The sequence below is a fragment of the Mus caroli genome, unplaced genomic scaffold (assembly GCF_978045245.1).
Source record: "Mus caroli unplaced genomic scaffold, Mus_caroli_1 scaffold_20, whole genome shotgun sequence".
NCBI lineage: Eukaryota > Metazoa > Chordata > Mammalia > Rodentia > Muridae > Mus > Mus caroli.
The window spans coordinates 6077800-6098302 of NW_028227275.1; the positions used below are offsets into that span (position 1 = coordinate 6077800).

General features: G+C 46.5%; 1 protein-coding gene across 1 annotated transcript in view; it reads left to right on the forward strand.

Annotated features, from left to right (window-relative positions):
* Positions 1-17211, forward strand: part of LOC110285938 (guanylate cyclase 2G) — a 41720-nt gene extending 24509 nt beyond the window's left edge. Inside the window, exons 14-21 of the mRNA XM_021152413.2 lie at positions 1314-1469; positions 6401-6578; positions 8795-8935; positions 10447-10639; positions 13641-13815; positions 14642-14740; positions 16345-16436; positions 17107-17211. Coding sequence (XP_021008072.1) covers positions 1314-1469; positions 6401-6578; positions 8795-8935; positions 10447-10639; positions 13641-13815; positions 14642-14740; positions 16345-16436; positions 17107-17211 — 1139 coding nt within the window. The remainder of the gene's footprint in view (positions 1-1313; positions 1470-6400; positions 6579-8794; positions 8936-10446; positions 10640-13640; positions 13816-14641; positions 14741-16344; positions 16437-17106) is intronic.
* Positions 17212-20503: the final 3292 nt, after the last annotated feature.

Consider the following 20503-nt stretch of genomic DNA (forward strand, 5'->3'; position numbering starts at 1 on the left):
GGTGGCCCCATCCATAAAGGGATGCGCCCTCCACCATCAACTGTTAATTAAGAAAATGCTCCATAGCCAAATCTTTCTTTTCATTTCTTTCTTTTTGTTTTAAATTGGATATTTTATTTATTTACATTTCAAATGTTATCCCTTCCCCCCTCCAGAAACTCCCTATCCCATCCCCCATCCTCCAGCTTCTATGGGGGTGCTCCCACCCACCCATTCCCACCTCCCTACCCTTGCATTCCTCTACACTGGGGCATTGAGCCTTCACGGGACCAAGAGCCTCTTCTCCCATTGATGCCCAACAAGGCCATTCTCTGCTACATATGTGGCTGGAGCCATGGGTCCCTCCATATGTTGGTTGGTGGCTCAGTGTCTAGGAGCTCTGGTGGTGGTGGGGGTCTGGTTGGTTGATATTGTTGTTCTTTCTATGGGGTTGCAAACCCCTTCAGCTCCTTCAGTCCTTTCTCTAACTCCTCCACTGGGGACCCTGTGATCAGTCCAATGGTTGGCTGTGAGCATCTGCCTCTGTATATGTCAGGCTCTGGCAGAGCCTCTCAGGAGACAGCTATATCAGGCTCCTGTCATCATGCACTTTTTGGCATCCACATTAGTGCCTGTGTTTGGTGATTGTATATGGGATGGATCCCTTCCATAGCCAAATCTTTTGGAGGCATTTTCTCTATTGCGGTTTCCTCCTTTTGGATAACTCTAACCTGGGTCAAACTGACATAAAACTAGCTAGCACACAGTCTTTTTAAAGCCAGCTGAGACTACGAGTGTGCTGTCTCTCAGGTCAGACCTTAATTTATTTTTACATGACTCCTTTTCACTAAAAAAAATACATATATATGCATTTCTGAATATATATGTATTTATATATATATGTATTTGTATATATGTGCATATACATACATACACACACACAGACATTTGACTCCAGGTGTGTAATTATGCACAACAGACAAACAAGTGAAGCATTTACTGATTAAAAAACATATAGAAATGCATTTTAACCAATTATTAGATTTACATATAAGTTTATCATTTAATAAATAGAAACAACTATTGTACTACGGTACTGGGTAAACTATGGACTTGTTTGGAGCATCCTCCTTGGATATTTCTCCGCAATCCTTATGGACATTGCAAGCTTTCCCAGGCAGACTCTCACAGGGCCAACCTCTCAGGGCACACTGCCCTCATGTACTTCCCCAGCATGGAAGGGGTTAGAGGTAACTTTGTTTCAAAGTGGTACCCATTGTCATGGAAGGGGTTAGAGGTAACTTTGCTTCAAAGTGGTACCCATTGTCTTGCAGAGCTCTACTGGACAGCCCCAGAGCTGCTGCGGCTTCGGGAGAGCCCCTGTTCTGGCACCCCTCAGGGAGACGTTTACAGCTTTGCCATTCTCCTGAGGGACTTGATCCACCAGCAGGCCCATGGGCCCTTTGAGGACCTCGAGGCAGCTCCAGAGGGTAAAGCTGGAGTATGCTGCTGGCGGGGCTAAGGGGCTTGTGTGTGGGGACAGGGTGGAGGGACATGGCGGGAAAGAAATAAGAGATTATGAGGGTGGCAACACACATGCACACACATACGCACACATGCATGCACACACTCCAAATTGTGGGGGGGGGAAACCGACAATAAAAAAAGCTATGTTTTTACACTGTGAGCCTCTGATGAAGCTGGAAGCCTCTGTGAATGTAGGAGGTTTCTTCTAAATCAGACTCCAGCGTCATAGTTAGGGTTTCCTTTGCTGAGAAGACACACAATGACCAAAGCAACCCTTACAAGGGACAGCACTTAATTAGGGTTGGCCTCAGGCCTTATGATCATGGAGGGAAGCATGACAGGGTCCAGGCAAACAGCAATGGTGCTGGAGGAGGAGCTGAGAGTTCTACATCGTTTTCTGAAGGCAAACAGGAGAAGACTGGCTTCCAGGGAGCTAGGAGAAGGGTCTCAAAGCCCATTCCCTCAGTGACACACCTGCTACTGGGTCACTCCCTGGGCCAAACATATTTAAACCACCACACTCCAGTTTCTACACTGAAACTGGAATTTCCATCTACAGTGTCTATATTTTAATACCTTAAATCTATTCTGAAACAACTCCTTAAAAGCGTACATTAAGCAGCTGTGTTTTACACCCCCAAACTAAAGCCATTTAAAGTAAAAACTTTAGAGCTAAAGGAAATGGGAGATCTAGCCAGGCACTCCTGAATTTGGAACCAAGCCAACGCACACACCCCATCCCTCCCACTCCCCTCTCTCCCCCCATCTCCTTCCCCAGCTGAGTCCAGGTAGAAATCACCTTCAGTTCGGGAGCCTGACTCCTTTTTGAACTTGGCCACTCCATTCCGAGACACTGTAACAACTGCAGGCTGGTCACATGGGTCTGCATGTGACCACAGTAGCTAGGAAGAATAGAGTGTGCTAACCCTGGTCCCTGTGCATAGCAGCCCAATGGTTCTCAAACTCGAGTGGGTGCTGGAATAACCTAGAGGCTTGCTATAATACAGAATTGCTGCTCTCCCTACTCTGGCTCAGTGGGTCTGCAGGGAGGCCTGAGACTATACACTTCCATTAGAGTCTCTGCTAAGGCACATTTGAGAAGAACTGGATTTGATCTCATTGTCTTTGGGCCCCGCAGCTAAAGTAGCACCGGAAATGTAATAAAGTACTGTTTCAAGTCTCTCTCCAAACCTGTTCTCCTGGAAATATGGGACCGGGCAGGCTGGGAAGTGTTTACTCAGCCTCCCCCACCCCAGGCCAGTGCCCTGTCTATTGGCCAAAGAGAAAGAATAAGTGCTTCAATGTAGCTAATGCACGGTAGAAAATGATTGCATGGAAATGTCAGGTGCGAGTTGCTAGCTAACAAGTCCACATCCCAGAGGTACTCTCAGGGTTTATTATCATCTGATGGACTCTCAAGGAAGTCCTTAGAGCGAAATCCAGGGCAGCAGAAAGCAGCAGCACCTTCCATCTCTCCTTGCTTCCGGGGCCATTGTCGTCCTCCATGTTTGAGTTTTACTTTGGATGCAAACCACAAATTGTTTAAAAGTACATTTTTTGTTGTTGTTGTTTTTTTGAGACAGGGTTTCTCTGTGTAGCCCTGGCTGTCCTGGAACTCACTTTGTAGACCAGGCTGGCCTCGAACTCAGATATCCACCTGCCTCTGCCTCCCGAGTGCTGGGATTAAAGGCGTGCGCCACCACGCACGTACATTTTTTAAAGGAGTTGTTTCAGAATGTATTCTAGGCATTCAAATGTATACTCCAAGACAAAGCTCACACGCAACATTTGTTTTGTTTTGGACAGAATCTCACGGTGCCACTTTGACTGACCTGGAACTCTGTGTAGACCAGGCTGCCCTCCAACTTGAAGTGATCCTCCTGCCTCAGCCTCCTCAGGTCTGGGATTTCAAGAGGGCACCACTCACCCAGCTACCTCTAGCTTGTAATCATAGTTGGTGCTATATCAGGCCATACTTTACATTGCTTTAGTTTCTTCTGTCTCAGCGTCCTTCTTGGGTGCCACATTGTGTTTAGTTTCTGTCTTATGGGTCATTAGCACAATTCCTCTGGCCCCACTTATGACTTTGACATTTTTGAGGCGTACTTGTCAGATTTGTTTGACATGTGTATGACCTGTCTATATACCTACATGTGTTTGCCTCTGTATTTGTGCGTGTGTGTGTGTGTGTGTGTGTGTGTGTGTGTGTGTGTGTGCGCGTGTGCACATGCTTGTACATGCTTGTGTGGAAGCCCGAGGTTGCTGTCTACAGCTCTCCAACTTATACATCAAGGCAGGGTCTCTCACAGAAGCCAGAGTTTGCCTTTATGGCTATCCTGGCTCTGGAGCTTGCTTGGAAAAGCCCTGTCATTTCTCTAGAAGTGTAGGTATATTTATAGGCCACCACACCCCTCAGGCATTGACATGGATTCTGGGGATTCGTGGCAAACACTTTACCCGGGAGCCATCTCCCCAGCCACTGGTCAGATACTGTGTAGGTTGCTTCTCATTTGGAACGTCTGACCTTTCCTTTTTCTCATGGCTGTTCTGAGGTCGTGTGTGCTGGGGACAAGCTTGTTGATGTAAATTGTCACTTTTGTGACACTGCCTGTTCTTAATGGTGCAACTGTGAACTCAACTGTCCAAGTCGAGGCTGATTTTGGTGGTCTGTGAGAGAGCTAGTCCTTGTTGATGTCTCTGTTGTAGGTTTCTTGATTTTGTCCTTCCATGTTGGAAGGAAGTCAGTATGCTTAGGCCATATTAAATCAAGAATTGCTATAGATAGTATACAGAATCCCCTGTTAGATTTCTCTGCTTGATTCCTGTTATCTGTGCCATCAGTTGTTAATATCTATCCATATAGACTCAAGGAAAATGTCTTCTTAATGTTGTGGCTCAAATGGTTCCGTTTCTGGCTGTCCAACTTCAGTTGGAGGCATGGTCTTTGGACACATAATTGATATTGTATTTGTTTCACTTTTGAGTGTTTTTCTACTTTCTGGTGCTATAGACTCCTTTAGGCTTTTTTTTTTTTTTTTTTTTTTTTTTTTTTTTGGTATAACCCTGCTTAGTACTACACCCCCCCCCCCAGCACTACACTTCTCTAATCATTACTACACACCTCCACTCAGTACTATACCCCCCACTCAGTACTACATACCCCTACACAGTACTACACACCTCCTGTTCAGTATTACACATCTCTATTCAGTACTACACCTTCTTGCTCAGTATTATACACCCCCACTGAGTCTACACACCCTTACACAGTACTACATGCCCCACTCAGTCTACACCCCCCCTGCTCAGTACTACACATCCCACTCAGTATTATATCCTCCTACTCAATACTACCCACCCCCTGCTCAGTACTACACACCCCCACTCAGAACTACATACCCCTGCCCAGTACTAGATACCCTCACTCAGTACTACACCTCCCCACTCAGTACTACACACCCCTACACAGTACTACACACCCCCTACTCAGTACTACACCTCCCCACTCAGTACTACACACCCCTACACAGTACTACACACCCCCTACTCAGTGCAAGAAGCAGGCCATTCTCTAAGCAGCCCTGGCTTCTTTTTTTTGATAGTGATACCAGGACAGTACATATGCTTTTTCTACCCGAGTATTGTGGTTTCTAATTCCTCTTTGGTAGGTGGAATATAGATGTGTATAATAACCCATACTTGAACATATAAGATACAGGCATGCATCTGCATCTCTGTTAAGCTAAGCATGAGTGCATAATGACATGGCCAACTTGATCTCATCACCATCTATAGCTCTCCGTCTTAACCATCAAGGCAGCATTTCTCACTGAACCGAGTCAGTCTCTCAAGAGGACCTCGGAGAAGTAACTGCAACATAGTATCTCTGAATGGCAGAATTGCCAGTAGCTCCTTTTGTCGTCTTGCCTTATTTCAGGCACCGTGGAGGCACCCCACTTTCTCCTGCCCTATTTTTAGCAAAGTCACATACACATAGCATCATTAGACTCTTTCCTTTTGTCTTGAGTCCCATTTCCAGCTTCTCTCATGTCCTGATTCACATATAGTTTTAAAAGCAATGTTTTTTTTTTATTTCTTAAATGCAACTGTATTATGAGTTTCCTTAGGTGTTACCCAACAGTGCCTGTGTGTCCGTCATCACACTGTCAAACACACATATACCTACTCCCTTCCCACGTACCTACTCAACCATCTCCAAAGCTCTCAGCCATATCCAGACTAGAGTTTGGTTTTCTCGACCTCATTACCAGCTCATGCAGACCCGCACACGCACGCACACGCACACGCACACACACGCACACACACACTCTTCCAGGGCTGTCGCTCCTTAGTAGCATACATTTGTTGTTCATTTATATTCGGCAACATAGTATTTTTATGTTAAAATGTGTATGCATTACTCTCAAAGTATTTTCTTTTTTAAAAGGTGGGAATGAAATCCTTAACAAATGCTGCTAGAAGCCGACAGAGAAGGGAAAGGAAGCAGGTTTACAAAACTGGACAGACAGGGAGACAGTAGCGTTTTATTCATTAAAGTCACTTTTATGAAGCACGGGATACAAAGCTGCATGAAGCACACTTTGGAGACTGAGCACCTCATGCCTCTCGATTTGTGAGGTCACTCAGAAAGGGTCTGTTTTAAAAAGCCTCAGTTTGGAAACTGATGGGTCAGAGGTCGTGTCTCCATCTCCACTGGACGCTTTACTTTTCTAGAAGGATCTAGAACACCTGTGCACCTCTAGATCATCCTGAAATTCAAGTATATTGCTTATGTTGACTTTGCTTTTAAGCTGGAGGATGCCGGCACCATTTAGACAGTTGTGTCTTGAGTGATCAGACTAGCTTGTTTATCCAAACCCTTCATGGGTTTCAGAAATCATCAGCCGCATCAAAGACCCCCGGGCACCCGTTCCACTGCGGCCGTCCCTCTTGGAGGATAAAGGTGATGGAAGGATTGTAGCCCTAGTGAGGGAGTGCTGGGCTGAATCTCCAGAGCGAAGGCCCATCTTCCCTTCCATCAAGAAGACGTTACGAGAAGCCAGTCCCAGAGGGTAAGTTAAATGTGCAGTAGATTATTCCTTCTCCAATGTAGCCGTTGGGAATTGGAAAAAAAAAATCATGTCTCCTATTCAACCCTCTCCAAAACTCTCAGCCACACCCAGACTATAATTTTGCGTTTCTAGACCTAATTACCAGATCATGCGCACACCCCCTTTCACGCCAGCTCTCTTCACCTAGTCAGACGCACTCAGTGTTCATTTATGTTGTTGTAGCAGTCTGTACGACTCTTCTCTCCTCCCTTCTCTTCCTCTCACCCCCTTCCCTTCTGTTCCATTCCTTTCCTTCCCTGCATCCTTCTCTCTCTCCTCCTCTCGTGGCTCTTCTCCATCTTCCCCCTCCTCTCTCTTCTCTCCCGTCATCATGTTTCCACTTAAAGTTCACCATATGCAAAGTTCTACACACTGGCTCAGGTGGAGTGCTCGAGTCTTCCATCTATTGTGTGAACGAGGAACAGACATTAGCAATGCCATGGGCCCATTCAGACATCTCTCATCAGTCAAGGCTTTTCCCCAGGCCATTTTGACACTGCCATGGTATATTTTTCAAATTCTTATTCTAAGGATCCTAACTACTAATTTGGTGTTGGACAATATGATAAAAGTCACGTACCAGCGTCAGATTATCACTGAACTGCTTTCTTCTACAGAGCCGAGTGAGGGTCAAATCCAGGGTCTTGTGTGTGCTCGGCAAGGGCTTACCACTGAGCTAACCCCAACCTTGCAGTTGGTTATCAAGCCTACCTCTCAAATCCCCTTTACAGTACCAGCATCTTACATATCAGGCTGACAGCATCACCTAAAACAGTATTTATTTATGTGTATGTGTGTCAGTAGATGCCAGTAGTTGGTGTCAGATTCCCGGGAACTGGACTTACAGTCAGTTGTAAGCTGCCTTTTTGGATGCTGGCAACCAAGTAGAAAGTACTATTAACCACCAAGCCATGTCTCCACCCCCATGATAGATGATAGTATCTTTTTTCTTTTTTCCTTTTTTTTTTTTTTTTTGAGACACATTCTTACTATGTAGCTCTGTCTGGCTTGGAACTCCCTAGGATCTCCCTATGTAGGCCAAGCTTGTCTTAAACTCATGGAAGCTTGTCTGCTTTTATCTCCCCAGTGCTGGCATTAAAGGTGCGCGTCACTACTCCTGAACTGAAGGCTATAATATTTAATACATATTAAATGTTTAATTTTAACTTGAGGAGGCAGGAAGAACCCTGGCCTGAAAGTTTTTACTTCTAATTTGTTCATTTATCTTGGTATTGTGGGGCTGGAAAGATGGCTCAGTGGGAAAGAGCACTGGCTGCTCTCCCAGAGGTCATGAGTTCAATACCCAGCGACCAAGCGGTGGCTCACAACCATCTAATGGCATCTGATGCCCTCTTCTGGTGTCTAAAGAGAGCTACAGTGTACTCATAATCATAAAATAAACAAATAAATATTTTTTAAAAATTAAAAGAAAATTGTTAACTTGGCGTGGTTAACATAACAAGCCTGTGTTCTTCTCCAGGTCACAACAGTTTTTTAATTGCTGATTTTTATATTATTTTAATGTACATGAAATATCGGTACTAATGGTATAAAATATAATGTTTCAATATATGTATACTTTGCCAACTAACATAATGTATCTTGGATTGGTAGATATGTCCTTGACTTTTTACTCAGACAATATGATCCCAACATTAAGACAAACGTATTTCCTATCTGAGTCTTAGTCTTCTCATCTAAAAGGTGAACAGCGTAAGCAACTTCATGGGGGCATTTCTAGAGTGCAGTCCCGTGGAATCTAAACACGATCCATGCTGGGCAGTCTGAGAAATGCCCCAGTTTGCAGTCTGTACCTTTTGGCTTGGTTGTGACCATGGCAAGGAGCATGCTGGGAAGTGAAGACGAGTCATCCAAGTCCATTGTTGAATGTCTGCTGGCCACCAGACGTACCCCTAGGCAGTTTATACACTTTAGCGCCCAGAAATCCTAAGAAAACCGCACACAAGGTACATTTTTCAGAGGAGTAAACTGAGGCCCAGAGGAACAAAGGGCACAGCTTCAGCTCAGGGCCGGGGACTCGCTGCTGCCACGGGCAGTCCTCAGTAGCACACCCTAAGGCAAGAAATGTCTCTCTGGGATAGGTATTTAGGAGTTGAGGGTTCACTGTGGTCCGATGGTTCCTGGGAGAGCATGCTAACACTTGCGTTCTTCTAAAGCCACGTGAGCATCCTGGATAGCATGATGGGGAAGCTCGAAACGTATGCCAATCACCTGGAGGAAGTGGTGGAGGAGCGGACCCGCGAGTTGGTGGCAGAGAAAAGAAAGGTGGAGAAACTCCTGTCTACCATGTTGCCAAGGTATTTAGGAGCAATGATGGGCAGGCCAAAACCAACCCGAGGATGATAAGCTGCCCTGTCTTAGTGTCTGAGCAGGAGAAATATTTCTGTTGTGTGTAATAATTAAAAAATAATCAATCCTTGCTATCGCCTGCTACTCTCCGACTCCATTCCCGCGGTTCATTCCCGCAGCTTGCACAGTGTTCCCGGTCATCCAACCACTGTGGCTAGCTGTCATAAACCCCTGTAACCCAGTAAAACTCTAGAGGCTTGTAATTTATCAGTCAGATTTATATCAGTAAATTCTCAACCCACGAAATGCCCACACAATGAACTGAGAGCCAACCTAGACTGGACAAATTGTCCTGTATATTAATCCATCTTTTCTATGATATTCATAGCTACCTGTGATCTTCTCTGTTCTTCTGTCCCTCTCTGTCTCATCTCTAAAACTCTCAGCCCGCCTTCTTTTCCCACTGCCCAATCACAGGCTTCGAGCCTTATCTTTGCCTGCCCTCACCTGCATATCAATAGCAATGCACACTGTAACCCGCGATAGTGTGCAATGGATTTATAAAAAAAAAATTAAAGCAACATATCTCCATTGTTCTTTTTCTAAGAGAACATCAAGCTTTGTAAAAGGGGGCCAAGCAGGGAGAGAAGTGGGGGAGGGGGAGAGAGATGGAGGGAGGGATGGAGGAAGGGATATATATATATATATATATATATATATATATGCATATGTATGTATATGTATAAATGTATGTATATGTGTATGTACGTATGTATGTGCAAAAGCTGGCAAGTCGATTCACCTTATTAATGAAAACACAGGCAAACTTCCCCAAACCACAGAAAACGCAAGTGTGGTTTATGTGGAAAGTGGTGGATGCAGTAACAGGATGTAGCCACTAGATGGCAGGCTAGCTTCATGTCTTGTCACTAACACACATCCTCTGTGCCTCTGAAACCTTTGTCTAGTTCACTATGTGCCTGTGGCATCAACTTAAAAAAAAATAAAAATAGCTTCAACGTTGTTTCTTTTTCCACCTATGCATCCTCTGACCTCCAGATCGAAGCATTTACTTTTGAAATGTTTGTGCATTTGCACGTCACCGGAAGAGTGGAGGAGGGGAATATTTATTTATTTTCTTCATTTTGAGACCCTGGAGCTGACTGTGTTGACAAGTTTGTCTTTGAACTCACAGAGATCCACCTGCCTCTGTCTCCTGAGTGCTGAGATTAATGGCCCATACCTTTCTAGAGCAGGAGTTCTCAACCTGTGGGTTATGACCTGTCCCCAATTTCCACCCTTTCCTGCGGATTACAGCCACCACTTAAAAATCTCTGTAGAGAAAACACCAAGTGAATAAATGCATGTCATTAAGTCCCTCTACATGGCAAATTTAATAAGTAAAAGCCTAGCTCACCAAAGCCAAAGGGGCTGCAGAAGGGTCGGCTCTGCCAAGAGCCTTGGACGCGGAAGCAAGCATGAGTTTGTTAAGACCTACCCACCCTTTCTCTGATTTCAGCTTCGTGGGAGAACAGCTAATAGCCGGAAAGTCTGTAGAACCAGAACACTTTGAGTCTGTCACCATCTTCTTCTCTGACATCGTGGGGTTCACAAAGCTGTGTTCTCTCAGCTCCCCCCTGCAAGTGGTGAAGCTCCTCAACGACCTGTACAGCTTGTTTGACCACACGATACAGAGCCATGATGTATACAAGGTGAGCTGAGGTGCCCTGGGCTGTGATGCACAGACTCCCCATCTGCTGTCTCCAGGCTGAGGACAGACCACCTCTCAGCTCGTCTCAATCCATGGCAGAACCCCGATGTTTGATTTCTGTCCATCCTCTCGGGAAGGGTCTTGATTAGTCACAAATGTGCACGCTTGTCTGGAGTCACTGGGTGGCGGCTGCAGATGACTCAGTCAGTAAAGTGATTGTCTCGCAAGCTGGAAGACTTGAATTTGATTGTCAGGATCCATGTAGGAATAAGCAGGGCTTCGTGGTGCTAAATTCTCAGCCCCACGGAGGCAGAGTGAGGCAGAGTGCTGGGATCTGACGGCCAAGCATCTTCATTGGTGAGATCCAGGCCAGTGAGAGACTCTGCCTCAAACACCAAGGTGTACAGTGGCTAAGGAATGACAATTGAGGTTTCCTCTGTCCTCCACACTCGCACTGCATTGCTATGAATATCCATTCTCCGCCCATTATTTTAATATCTCTCTCTCTCTCTTTCTCTCTCTCTCTCTCATTTTTTCGAGACAGGGTTTCTCTGTGTAGCCCTGGCTGTCCTGGAACTCACTCTGTAGACCAGGCTGGCCTCGAACTTAGAAATCCACCTGCCTCTGCCTCCCAAGTGCTGAGATTAAAGGCGTGCACCACCACGCCCAGCCCATTATTTTAATCTCGAAGAAAAGATGTTTGAAAGGAGGCAGTGGCCAGTACTGAGCATGTGTCTTTCAGATCCTGGGAAGCTCAAAGCTGCTACCTTTAGATCTGTGGATCTCATTTTTGTTGGTATGATCCAGGCTAAGTGGGAGATAGCAGATATGGCCTGTACAGTGCTACACAAAGGGGGCATATAGACATAGTCCCCCAGAGTGAGAAGGAGATGGAAGAGTGTAGGGTTGTGGTGTACCGTGTCTGCTCTGCCACAGGGCTCAGCTGCTCGGGGAGGCAGGATGCAGGAAGTTAGACCACCCTTACCCACCACGGTCACTGGGTGGGTGCTGGGCCATTGTGGAGCCCCAGGACACTGCTCCAGGGTTTGGGGGTGGGGAAGCTCAGTCTGGGGGTCCCAGGCCTGCAATGAGATCAGGGGCCATTTGGTTCTCAGGCTCTTGGACACCTAGGCACTGTTGGGAGCTGCAGAAGAACTGAGAGTGGATTGGGCTGGATTTAGCCCAGGGCTTGGGGGTGGGGGGGAAGAGGGACTCTGGGTGGTCCCACGGTGGGAGTTCTTGGCTTGATGGCAGCCCCAGGCTTGAGCTTGCCTTGGTTGTGGCTGGGAGCATAGAGAGGCCTTCTATGGAAGATTAGATGGTGGCTCTATAGGTGAAAGCTTTCTCCATGGCTCCCCACAGTAGATCCTGATGAAAAGAGGTAGTCCATGATTTTGAGACATTTATTGTCATGGTGGAAAGTGGATGAGTAACACTGTGTCCCCGCCCCTTCTCAGGATGGCCCTGAGGTTAAATACCTTTGGCAGGGAGAAATGTGGGAAGGAAAGCTTATTAGCTAAGCCCTCTGGGCCTCTTGGTACCTCATTAAAATGGAGATCTATCCTGAGTCTACATGACCACAGGTTACATCCTCTACCTGTGGAGGGGCTTGGAGCATTGCCCTTATATGACTGATGACCACAAATCTATGGGGGGTTGTGGCTAGTGACGGGCCTGGTGCATGGCAACAGGCAAAACACCTCCCATCCCTTCAAGATCTCCAGGGTTTTGAGCCTTAGCTCAACAAGGAACCAAGGTGTCTTTCAAGGTCCCACAGAGGAAAAGTGGTGATGATGAGACTTTGTGTGTGTAGTGATGTTGATGCTGCTCCCTGGGTTGTAAGACTTCTTTGTGGGGAGGGTCAGACCATGGTTAGGGGAGTAGTATGTGTACTGGGTGCCTCTACATACCTTCTAGGCAGCCTCAACTGTTCCCAGCTGTGCACAATTTACCCATGATCCCATGCCTCTCCCTCCCCCTCCCCTCCCCTCCCCCTCCCCCTCCCTCTCCTCCTCCCTCTGCCTTGGGGCTAACAAGATTTGGAAGATAGTGTGGCCATGTCCCTGAGTGACAGACACTCAGCGGGCATCCCCTAGTATTCTCCACAATTGACAAGTTTTCAAGGGTGAAAGGATGGCACAGTGTGCCTTTAAGAGCTCATCTCCACTCCTGTTCTGCCTAGAACAGTGTCGCCTGGAACTTTTCTCCTAGCTCTCTCTCCCAGGGGCCCTTGGCACGAGTGGCTATCACACCTGGTTTGTAGTTACGAAGGTGGTTCTCAGAAAAGGAAAAGTGGTCTTGAACCAAGTTAGACTTGTTGAGTAATGGACAACATTTTGTAATTTTTGGGTCAGCAGAAGATAAGTGTTGCCATGGGCAGTGTTCCCACTGCCTGACTAATATAGTGCCTTTCCAGATCATCTTTGGGTTTTACTAGATACAACTGTATCTGCAAAAGCTTGAAGCCTTGGGCTTCTAGGCACCAATGACTTCTCTTGCCAGTGAGGACTCTGGTTTTATTAGGAGAGCTGGTGCAGAGGAGCACAAGTCAGTGATACAAATGTCTACATGTGTGAGTGAATTAATTAGTGTATAAGCCTTTCTATGTCCTTGTGTGGCATGAAGACATTTGGGGTTGGCTAACATGGACTCCACTTGAGGAATCCACGTGATTCTTCAGGATTTACCCACTTATATGTGGCTGCTTGTCTAACTGGTTCTGACCTTGGACGAGGGAAATATGGCACCAGGGTTATCAGGTCTCAGAGGTGCAAACAACGTCTGTGGGGAGAAGGAATGTTTGTGGATGAACCTGAGCAAGAACAGACGTGTGAGGAAATGCTGGATTTGGGTGGAATAGAGATCAGCAAGTGTCAAGCTTTGGAGTAAGAGGCTCAGGAGAGGAGCTGAGAAGAGGGGGTCCTCTTGTCTAACCCCATCTCCTCCTTTGCTTAGTGCCTCCCTCACGGAAACCTAAGCGTGCTGTGTTGTACCGTTTGCAGGTTGAAACCATTGGAGATGCCTACATGGTGGCAAGTGGGCTCCCCATCCGAAATGGAGCTCAACACGCCGACGAGATTGCCACCATGGCCCTGCACTTACTCAGTGTCACCACCCACTTCCAGATCGGGCACATGCCTGAGGAGAGGCTCAAGCTCCGGATAGGCCTCCACACAGGTTGACAGAACTGGTGGCCGGTGACCACAAGTAGCTCTGGGTTTGAGCCCGGTGTCTGAGGCTTACAGGAACACAGTCATTAAATAGTGCCATGGGACCCCAGAGTGCACATATATTTCCAGTCAGCTGAGCTGCCTGCTGCAAATGGGGATGGATACACAGAATGCCTGAGCTGTTTTAAAACTGGAGGCAGGCAGAACTCGGGAGCCATGCTGGGCTACATTTTCTTCATGCATTCCTATTGGTTTTTTTTTTTTTTAATCAAACTCATGGGCTTATGCCTTGCAGACGAGTGAGCCCTACTTGGTTGGTTTAGTATCCTTTTATTACCTTTAAAAAAAAAAGAATATTGAGGGAGTCTTGCAACACAGCTGGGGTTGGCCTCCAATTTGTGGTCTTCCTGCCTCAGCCTCCCTGTAGGTACAGACCCATGTCTTGATGCCCCTTTGAGAAAATGCTTCATGGTTTCCTTTTGCATGAGGTCCCCATGCCCACCCAAATCATGTAGCCATGGTCCTACTATCCAACCGAAAGCAAATCTGTTCTATAATCAGAAGTAATTCCTCAAGTTTGTGCTGCGGAGGGCTTCGTATACATCTGCAGTTCATAAGTAATGTGGATAACGTTTGACTTGTTTTCTTCGAGAAGTGCATGTGAGCCAAAGATGCTTTGCAGGCACTCGATGACCCGTCATACCAAGCGCTGCTCCAGGGGGCACCCAAATAAATACTTGTTGAATTAACTTCCTCTCTGGACTTGATGGCCTGGGTGGAGCCCAGCCTTGGGGAAAGCAGGCAGTTAGAGCCTTCCATTGTTCTCTCCTTAGGTCCTGTGGTGGCCGGTGTGGTGGGAATCACCATGCCCAGGTATTGTCTGTTTGGAGACACTGTGAACATGGCATCCAGGATGGAAAGCAGCAGCTCGCGTGGGTATCATTTGCAGCATGCGACGCTGCAAGCACAGTATCCCTGTCCCCTGCTCCTCTAGCTTTCATCAGTGGGTATTTTTAGAGGACTCATTTGCATTTTGTCTTTGTTTTCTATCTGGAAGATAAGATCATTATTCACAGGAGTCAACCTGAGTACCAGCTGTGTAGACAGAGATGTTTCCCCTCTGTGTGCATAGTGGAGCTACATAAACACACATGGCTTCTTCCTTTTAACTCCCTCTTTCTCCCCCTCCCCCTCTCCCTCCCCCTCCCCCTCTCCCTCCCCCTCCCCCTTCCCCTCCCCACCCCCTCTCCCATGGATAGGAGGTCCATGGGCCTGTGATGAGGAGCCCTGGGTTAGGGGCTCCCAAATTCCTGGACATCCAGGCACTGGGTCACAGGGAGTTGGGAACGGAGGAGGCCCCTGGAGCTGGTGCTGGGGAAATGGGCTCCAGTTTAGCTAAACAGTGACAAGTCCAGGGGTGCAGAGGGGCTTCTGTGGGAGACTTAGATGGCACAGCTCTGTAGATGATGAAGGTTTCTCCCATGCTCCCCATGGCGGTTCTTGATGAAAGAGACAGCTTGGGTTCAAACCGTTTATTGATTGTTCATCATGGAAATGGGTGCATACCACCTCCTCAGGGTGGACCAGAGATTAAATATCTTTTGCAGGAAGGAATGTCCTGGAAGGGAAGCTTATTGACTAAACCCTCAAGGTCTCTAGATACCTCCTCAGCATGGAGAACTCTGCCCTCATCTATGAGACCATAGGCCATGTTCCTATGTAGAGAGTGTGGTCATGTGATCCTGATTAGAAGTGAGTGAAGTGCCAAGGGTCCTCTGGTGAGAGGTTCCAGGGCTTCCAACCCACTCAGCCTTACCAAGTCTCCTGGCATGGTCTACTGCCCTTGTGTGTGTGTGTGTGTGTGTAAGGAAAGATTTACAGTTTACAATAAATCAGGAAGCTGGCTACCTAGGCAGGTTTCAGAATTGTCTCTACTTGCATCTTTGGTTATGGTAACATTTTCAGTAATACGTCTTCAGTTCATCCCAGGAAGAGAAAGAAGCCCAGTGAACCTCCATTCATGGGGATCTTCAGCTTGCAGTCTGAGCTGGTTTTCTGTTCCTAAACCAAACACTAACCCATAAGTATCTTACCAATTTACTAATGCCTGGGTAGCTTAACGACCCAACCTATGTGTCCCAGACACTGGGTATAATTTGTACTTTAAGTTTGTCTATCTATCTATCTATCTATCTATCTATCTATCTATCTATCTATCATCTACACACACACACAGACACACAGACACACAGACACACAGACACACATACTTACCTGCCTATCTACCTATCTGAGGGTTTGACTAAATCTCAGGCTAGCCTGGAACTTATGATGTAGTTAAAACGGTTCTTGAACTCCAGCTCCATCAGCCTCTGCTTCCCATGGGCTGGGATTAGGATACCCAGCTACGTGCTTTGTTTTATGAGAAGTTATAGAAAACAAGGAATGAAGTAATGTTGGTCCCTTCTCTAAAGAAGCCCTGCCCACCGACTCTCCCAGTGATGATGGTGACTAGCCAATGTCTGATTTCTGGCAGCTCTCCGGATTCACGTTTCCCAGAGCACTGCAGGAGCTCTTCTAGCAGCAGGAGGGTACCATCTGCAAAAGAGAGGCACCATTTCAGTCAAGGTAAGACCAGGTTGACCCTTTCTCACCTCCCCAGTCTGTGTCCTTGATAGACACTGGCTGTGCAGGTAGGAGTGGAAACCTAGGAAAGAGCGGAACAGGGAAGGCTGGGCTGTAGCTCAGCAGGGGAGTGCTTGCCTAGCAAGTATGAGGGGCTAGGTTCGTTCCCCAGGACTGCCAAAGATGGGGGCCTTGAAAAGGAATCTGGAGTGACACCAACTCTCTGGTGCAGGTGCACGGTGCCCTCCAGCAGGCAGAGAGAGGACCTCTGCACTGCACACCTTCTTGGGATGGTGCCCCATTCCTATTGGTGGTCTCACCGGATGACTTAGCTGTGCATGGGGAAAATGGGCGTGGTTGCAAGGCTGAACATTCGGACTCTATGTACACCTGTGTGTGAGATGCTTTCCTCAGTCCCCGAGTCACTGAAAATTCAGATTTTATTATACTTTGAAAATCTGGGGGTTGGGGGGCAATGGACTTTACTCTCTGCAGGCCTTTCCACAGAAGAACATGGCTGAAGGTCTATGAACTCACCAGGATTTTATATTTCAAGTCTTATTTCTCTAAAAGAGATGGGTCCTGCTGCCTATCCAAGCAAGCCAGACCCAGCAGGGCTTCCCTGTCGGCTGCTCTTCTCTTGCTCACCAGACACCTCCTTCCCTTCCCGCAGGGCAAGGGAGAACAGACGACCTTCTGGCTGAAAGGCAAAGATGGCTTCCCTGTCCCGCTCCCTGAGTTTACGGAGGAAGAAGCTAAAGTTCCAGAGATATTGTGAGGTTCTCTCAAGATGTTTGTAGAGCCCCACTAATGTCTATGGGTGTCCTTCGGGGGTGGGGGGGAGGGAGGGGACAAAGATGACGATGAATGCATCCAACATTCCTTTGAACAGTTGTAGTTCTGTGTCAATGAATCAATGACCCACCACTAGATGGTGCTGTCTGACTGGTGTCTCATTCTGTTCCAACCTTTGCTCCCAGACCCCCCCAGCTATTGTGCAGTTGGAAGAGGTGGCTGTAGGGAACTCACTTCCAGGCATGGCCAGTCACAGAGGCTTTTAGCCTCACAACTAGTGTCATTAGTCCATCATGCCTTACTCTTCCTTGTGACACTTATTTCTTTGCCCCAGCCTATATGGTTGCTAGAGAATGCAGAGAATATTCATATGCAGCTCTCAAGACTTTTTGTTCTGTTGCAACACCAAAGAATGAAGAGGCGAGACCCAATGAGAGCAGTTAGATCTTCTTTGTTGCTGGCATGCTCTGTGGAGATACTTTTGAGTACTATATTGAGAAACAAACTATCTTTTGTTTTCTTGGGGAGCTTTCATGTGAATATTTATCAAAAATGCTTGATATAATTCTTGATGTTCTTCCCAACCAAGGAAAGACTTCCCAGTATTAGCCCATCTTCAGAACCACCCTTGAGTGTTCCCCTCGTTTCTTCCCTGAGATACAGGACTGATTTCTCTGACCTTCAGACACATCCTCTCCTTGGCAAAGTTCTGGCAAGAGGCTCTGTTTCCCCCCAGTCTTCAGCATTAAGGGATGACCATCTTAGATGGCCAACTAGGAGGAGGGAAGACAGCATTTACATAGGGAGTTTCTCCCCCTCCAGCATGGAGACAATGGGCGAGTCCATCTTCCTGTTGAACTCAACTCCTACCTTCTTCCCTTGTTGAGCACCATGGCTTCTTGTTCTAAATACTTTGTTCCGTCATTAAAGAAAACAAATCATAATAACTTATGCAGCTCTTAGACCAGCCCCGTTACATACATCCATCTGTCTGTCCACCCATCCATCTGTCCACCCATCTACCCACCGCCCATCTATCCCCCTAACCTCCATCTACCTATCATTCTATTCAACCGTCTATCTATCCATATACCAATCCATTTACTCACCCACTCATCCATCCATCCATCCATCCACACACACCCATCCACCCACCCATCCATCCATCCATCCATCCATCCATCCATCTATTCATACACACCCACACTCATCCACCCATCCACCTACCCACCTACCCACCCATCCATCCATCCATCCATCCATCCATCCATCCATCCATCCATCCACACCCACATCCATCCATCCATCCATTCATCCATCCATCCATACACACCCACATCCATCCACCTACCCATCTACCCATCCATCCATCCATCCATCCACACCACATCCATCCATCCATCCATCCACCCATCCATCCATTTGTCCGAGAATTTTATGGACTTTAGGATTTAGGAACATGTGTTTTTACTCTGCTAGCTGACGCACTGGAAGTGAAGAGAATTTGAACTTTCTTTCATCTTTATCTTGCAGTTTAGTTGGAAGGAGACATTTTTAAAAAGCAATAACGCAACATTAAGGACTAGTAGAGCTATAAACAAAACAACGAAGCAACCACATAATCTAATATCGTGATATTAAAAGGGCATTAGAAAATTCTATTTGGTTACAGAGATGGGGTTGAATAAGGTAATTGTTTATTATTACTATTATTATTATTATTATTTGTATCAAAGATGTACATTTGCTTATGGCCCTAGCCCATCTGCTTGCCTAAATTATATTCCAATAACAGACTTTGTTAAATCTGACCTCATTTAATATTATAACATAAACATTTGATATCTAGACTTGTGCATGCACACAAAACACAATAAAAATACAAACACAGATATCTGCATGCGCACCTGTATTCCTACACACACACACACACACACACACACACACACACACACACACACACACACCACTGGATATATATACACATGGAAGACGAGAAGAAGAGAGTGAGTAGGGGAGAGAGACAGAAAGGGACAGGGTTTTATGGCTAGGAGCAGTTTCCTCAAATCTGTATCTAATGTTGTGTGTATGAACCAAGGATGCCTAAGGCAGTTTGTATCTTTCTTTTCTCTGGATACATGTTTTATATTTAGTACAAGTTAGAATTCACAGCAGACATTACACCGGGGTGCTTTCTCTTAACCCCTCACAGAATCCTAAGGCAGAAAGGGTAACTAAACCCTGTGTGGGGCTACCAGTTAACTACACTGAACACATCTCTTCACTCACAGGAGAGTGGACTCCTGCAGGCAGGGCTCGACCCAGGTGATTCTAACCCCCAACCCTCCAATGTTAGCCATGCAAGATGGCTACCTCCTTCACCTCTCGTCTGCAGACTACTGTAGTACTGGAGTGTTTGAAGTACAAACGATCGAAAGTTTGTGGGATGCTTGGAGTCCATGAAGTCTCAAAACCTTTGGGGGACACTGGGATTGTTTTCTCTCATAACACACGGACACTGTAAACTGTAGTCACAGGGTACTTACTCCAGACATTTTATTTAGTCCATAGCACCAGGTTGAGATACAAGACCATACATCATGATGACAGAATTAAACATTGTTTTAGTCTGACAGCCAAAGACCTATAGGCTTGGCTCTATGTGTGCTTCGTAAGAGTTCCTGACTAGGATCAAGAAAGCATGTTTTCTGTAATTCTCAGCTACAACCAACTCTGACGTTACAGTAGGAAGTGGTTCCAAACTGATTGGAGCACAAACTAGATACCAAGTTTAGACTACATCGGACCACCGTGCACTAGCCTGTGGCTAAACAAACACAATTTCTAAGTTCATTTACCCAAAAACAAACACAATTTCTAAGTTCATTTACCCAAGTTGTAAAAGGATTGGCAAACTGTAGCCATCAAGACCTCTCAAGGGCATTAAATACAGAGGGACAAACTGATATGTGATTTCAAATGCCGAGTGTGTAAGTGACAAAGGAAAAAAAAAAAAAGACTTAGCACAAGGTCTCTCCTGTCATACCACAGCTCATGCTCTCACAGGATTGGTGTGTTCACTTGGCTTCTTGTTGCCAAATGTGACCTACGGACATTGGCATGCTCTGGGTCACAGGGGTGGCCAGTTCTGAGAGTGTGCTGTCCTGTGCTGTCATCGACTGTGTGTGCATTACATTTCTGATGAGTGGTTGGTTCAGTCCCCACAGTCACAAGTGAGCAAGAAGGAACAGGGCTTGGATGTTCGCATCCCACTG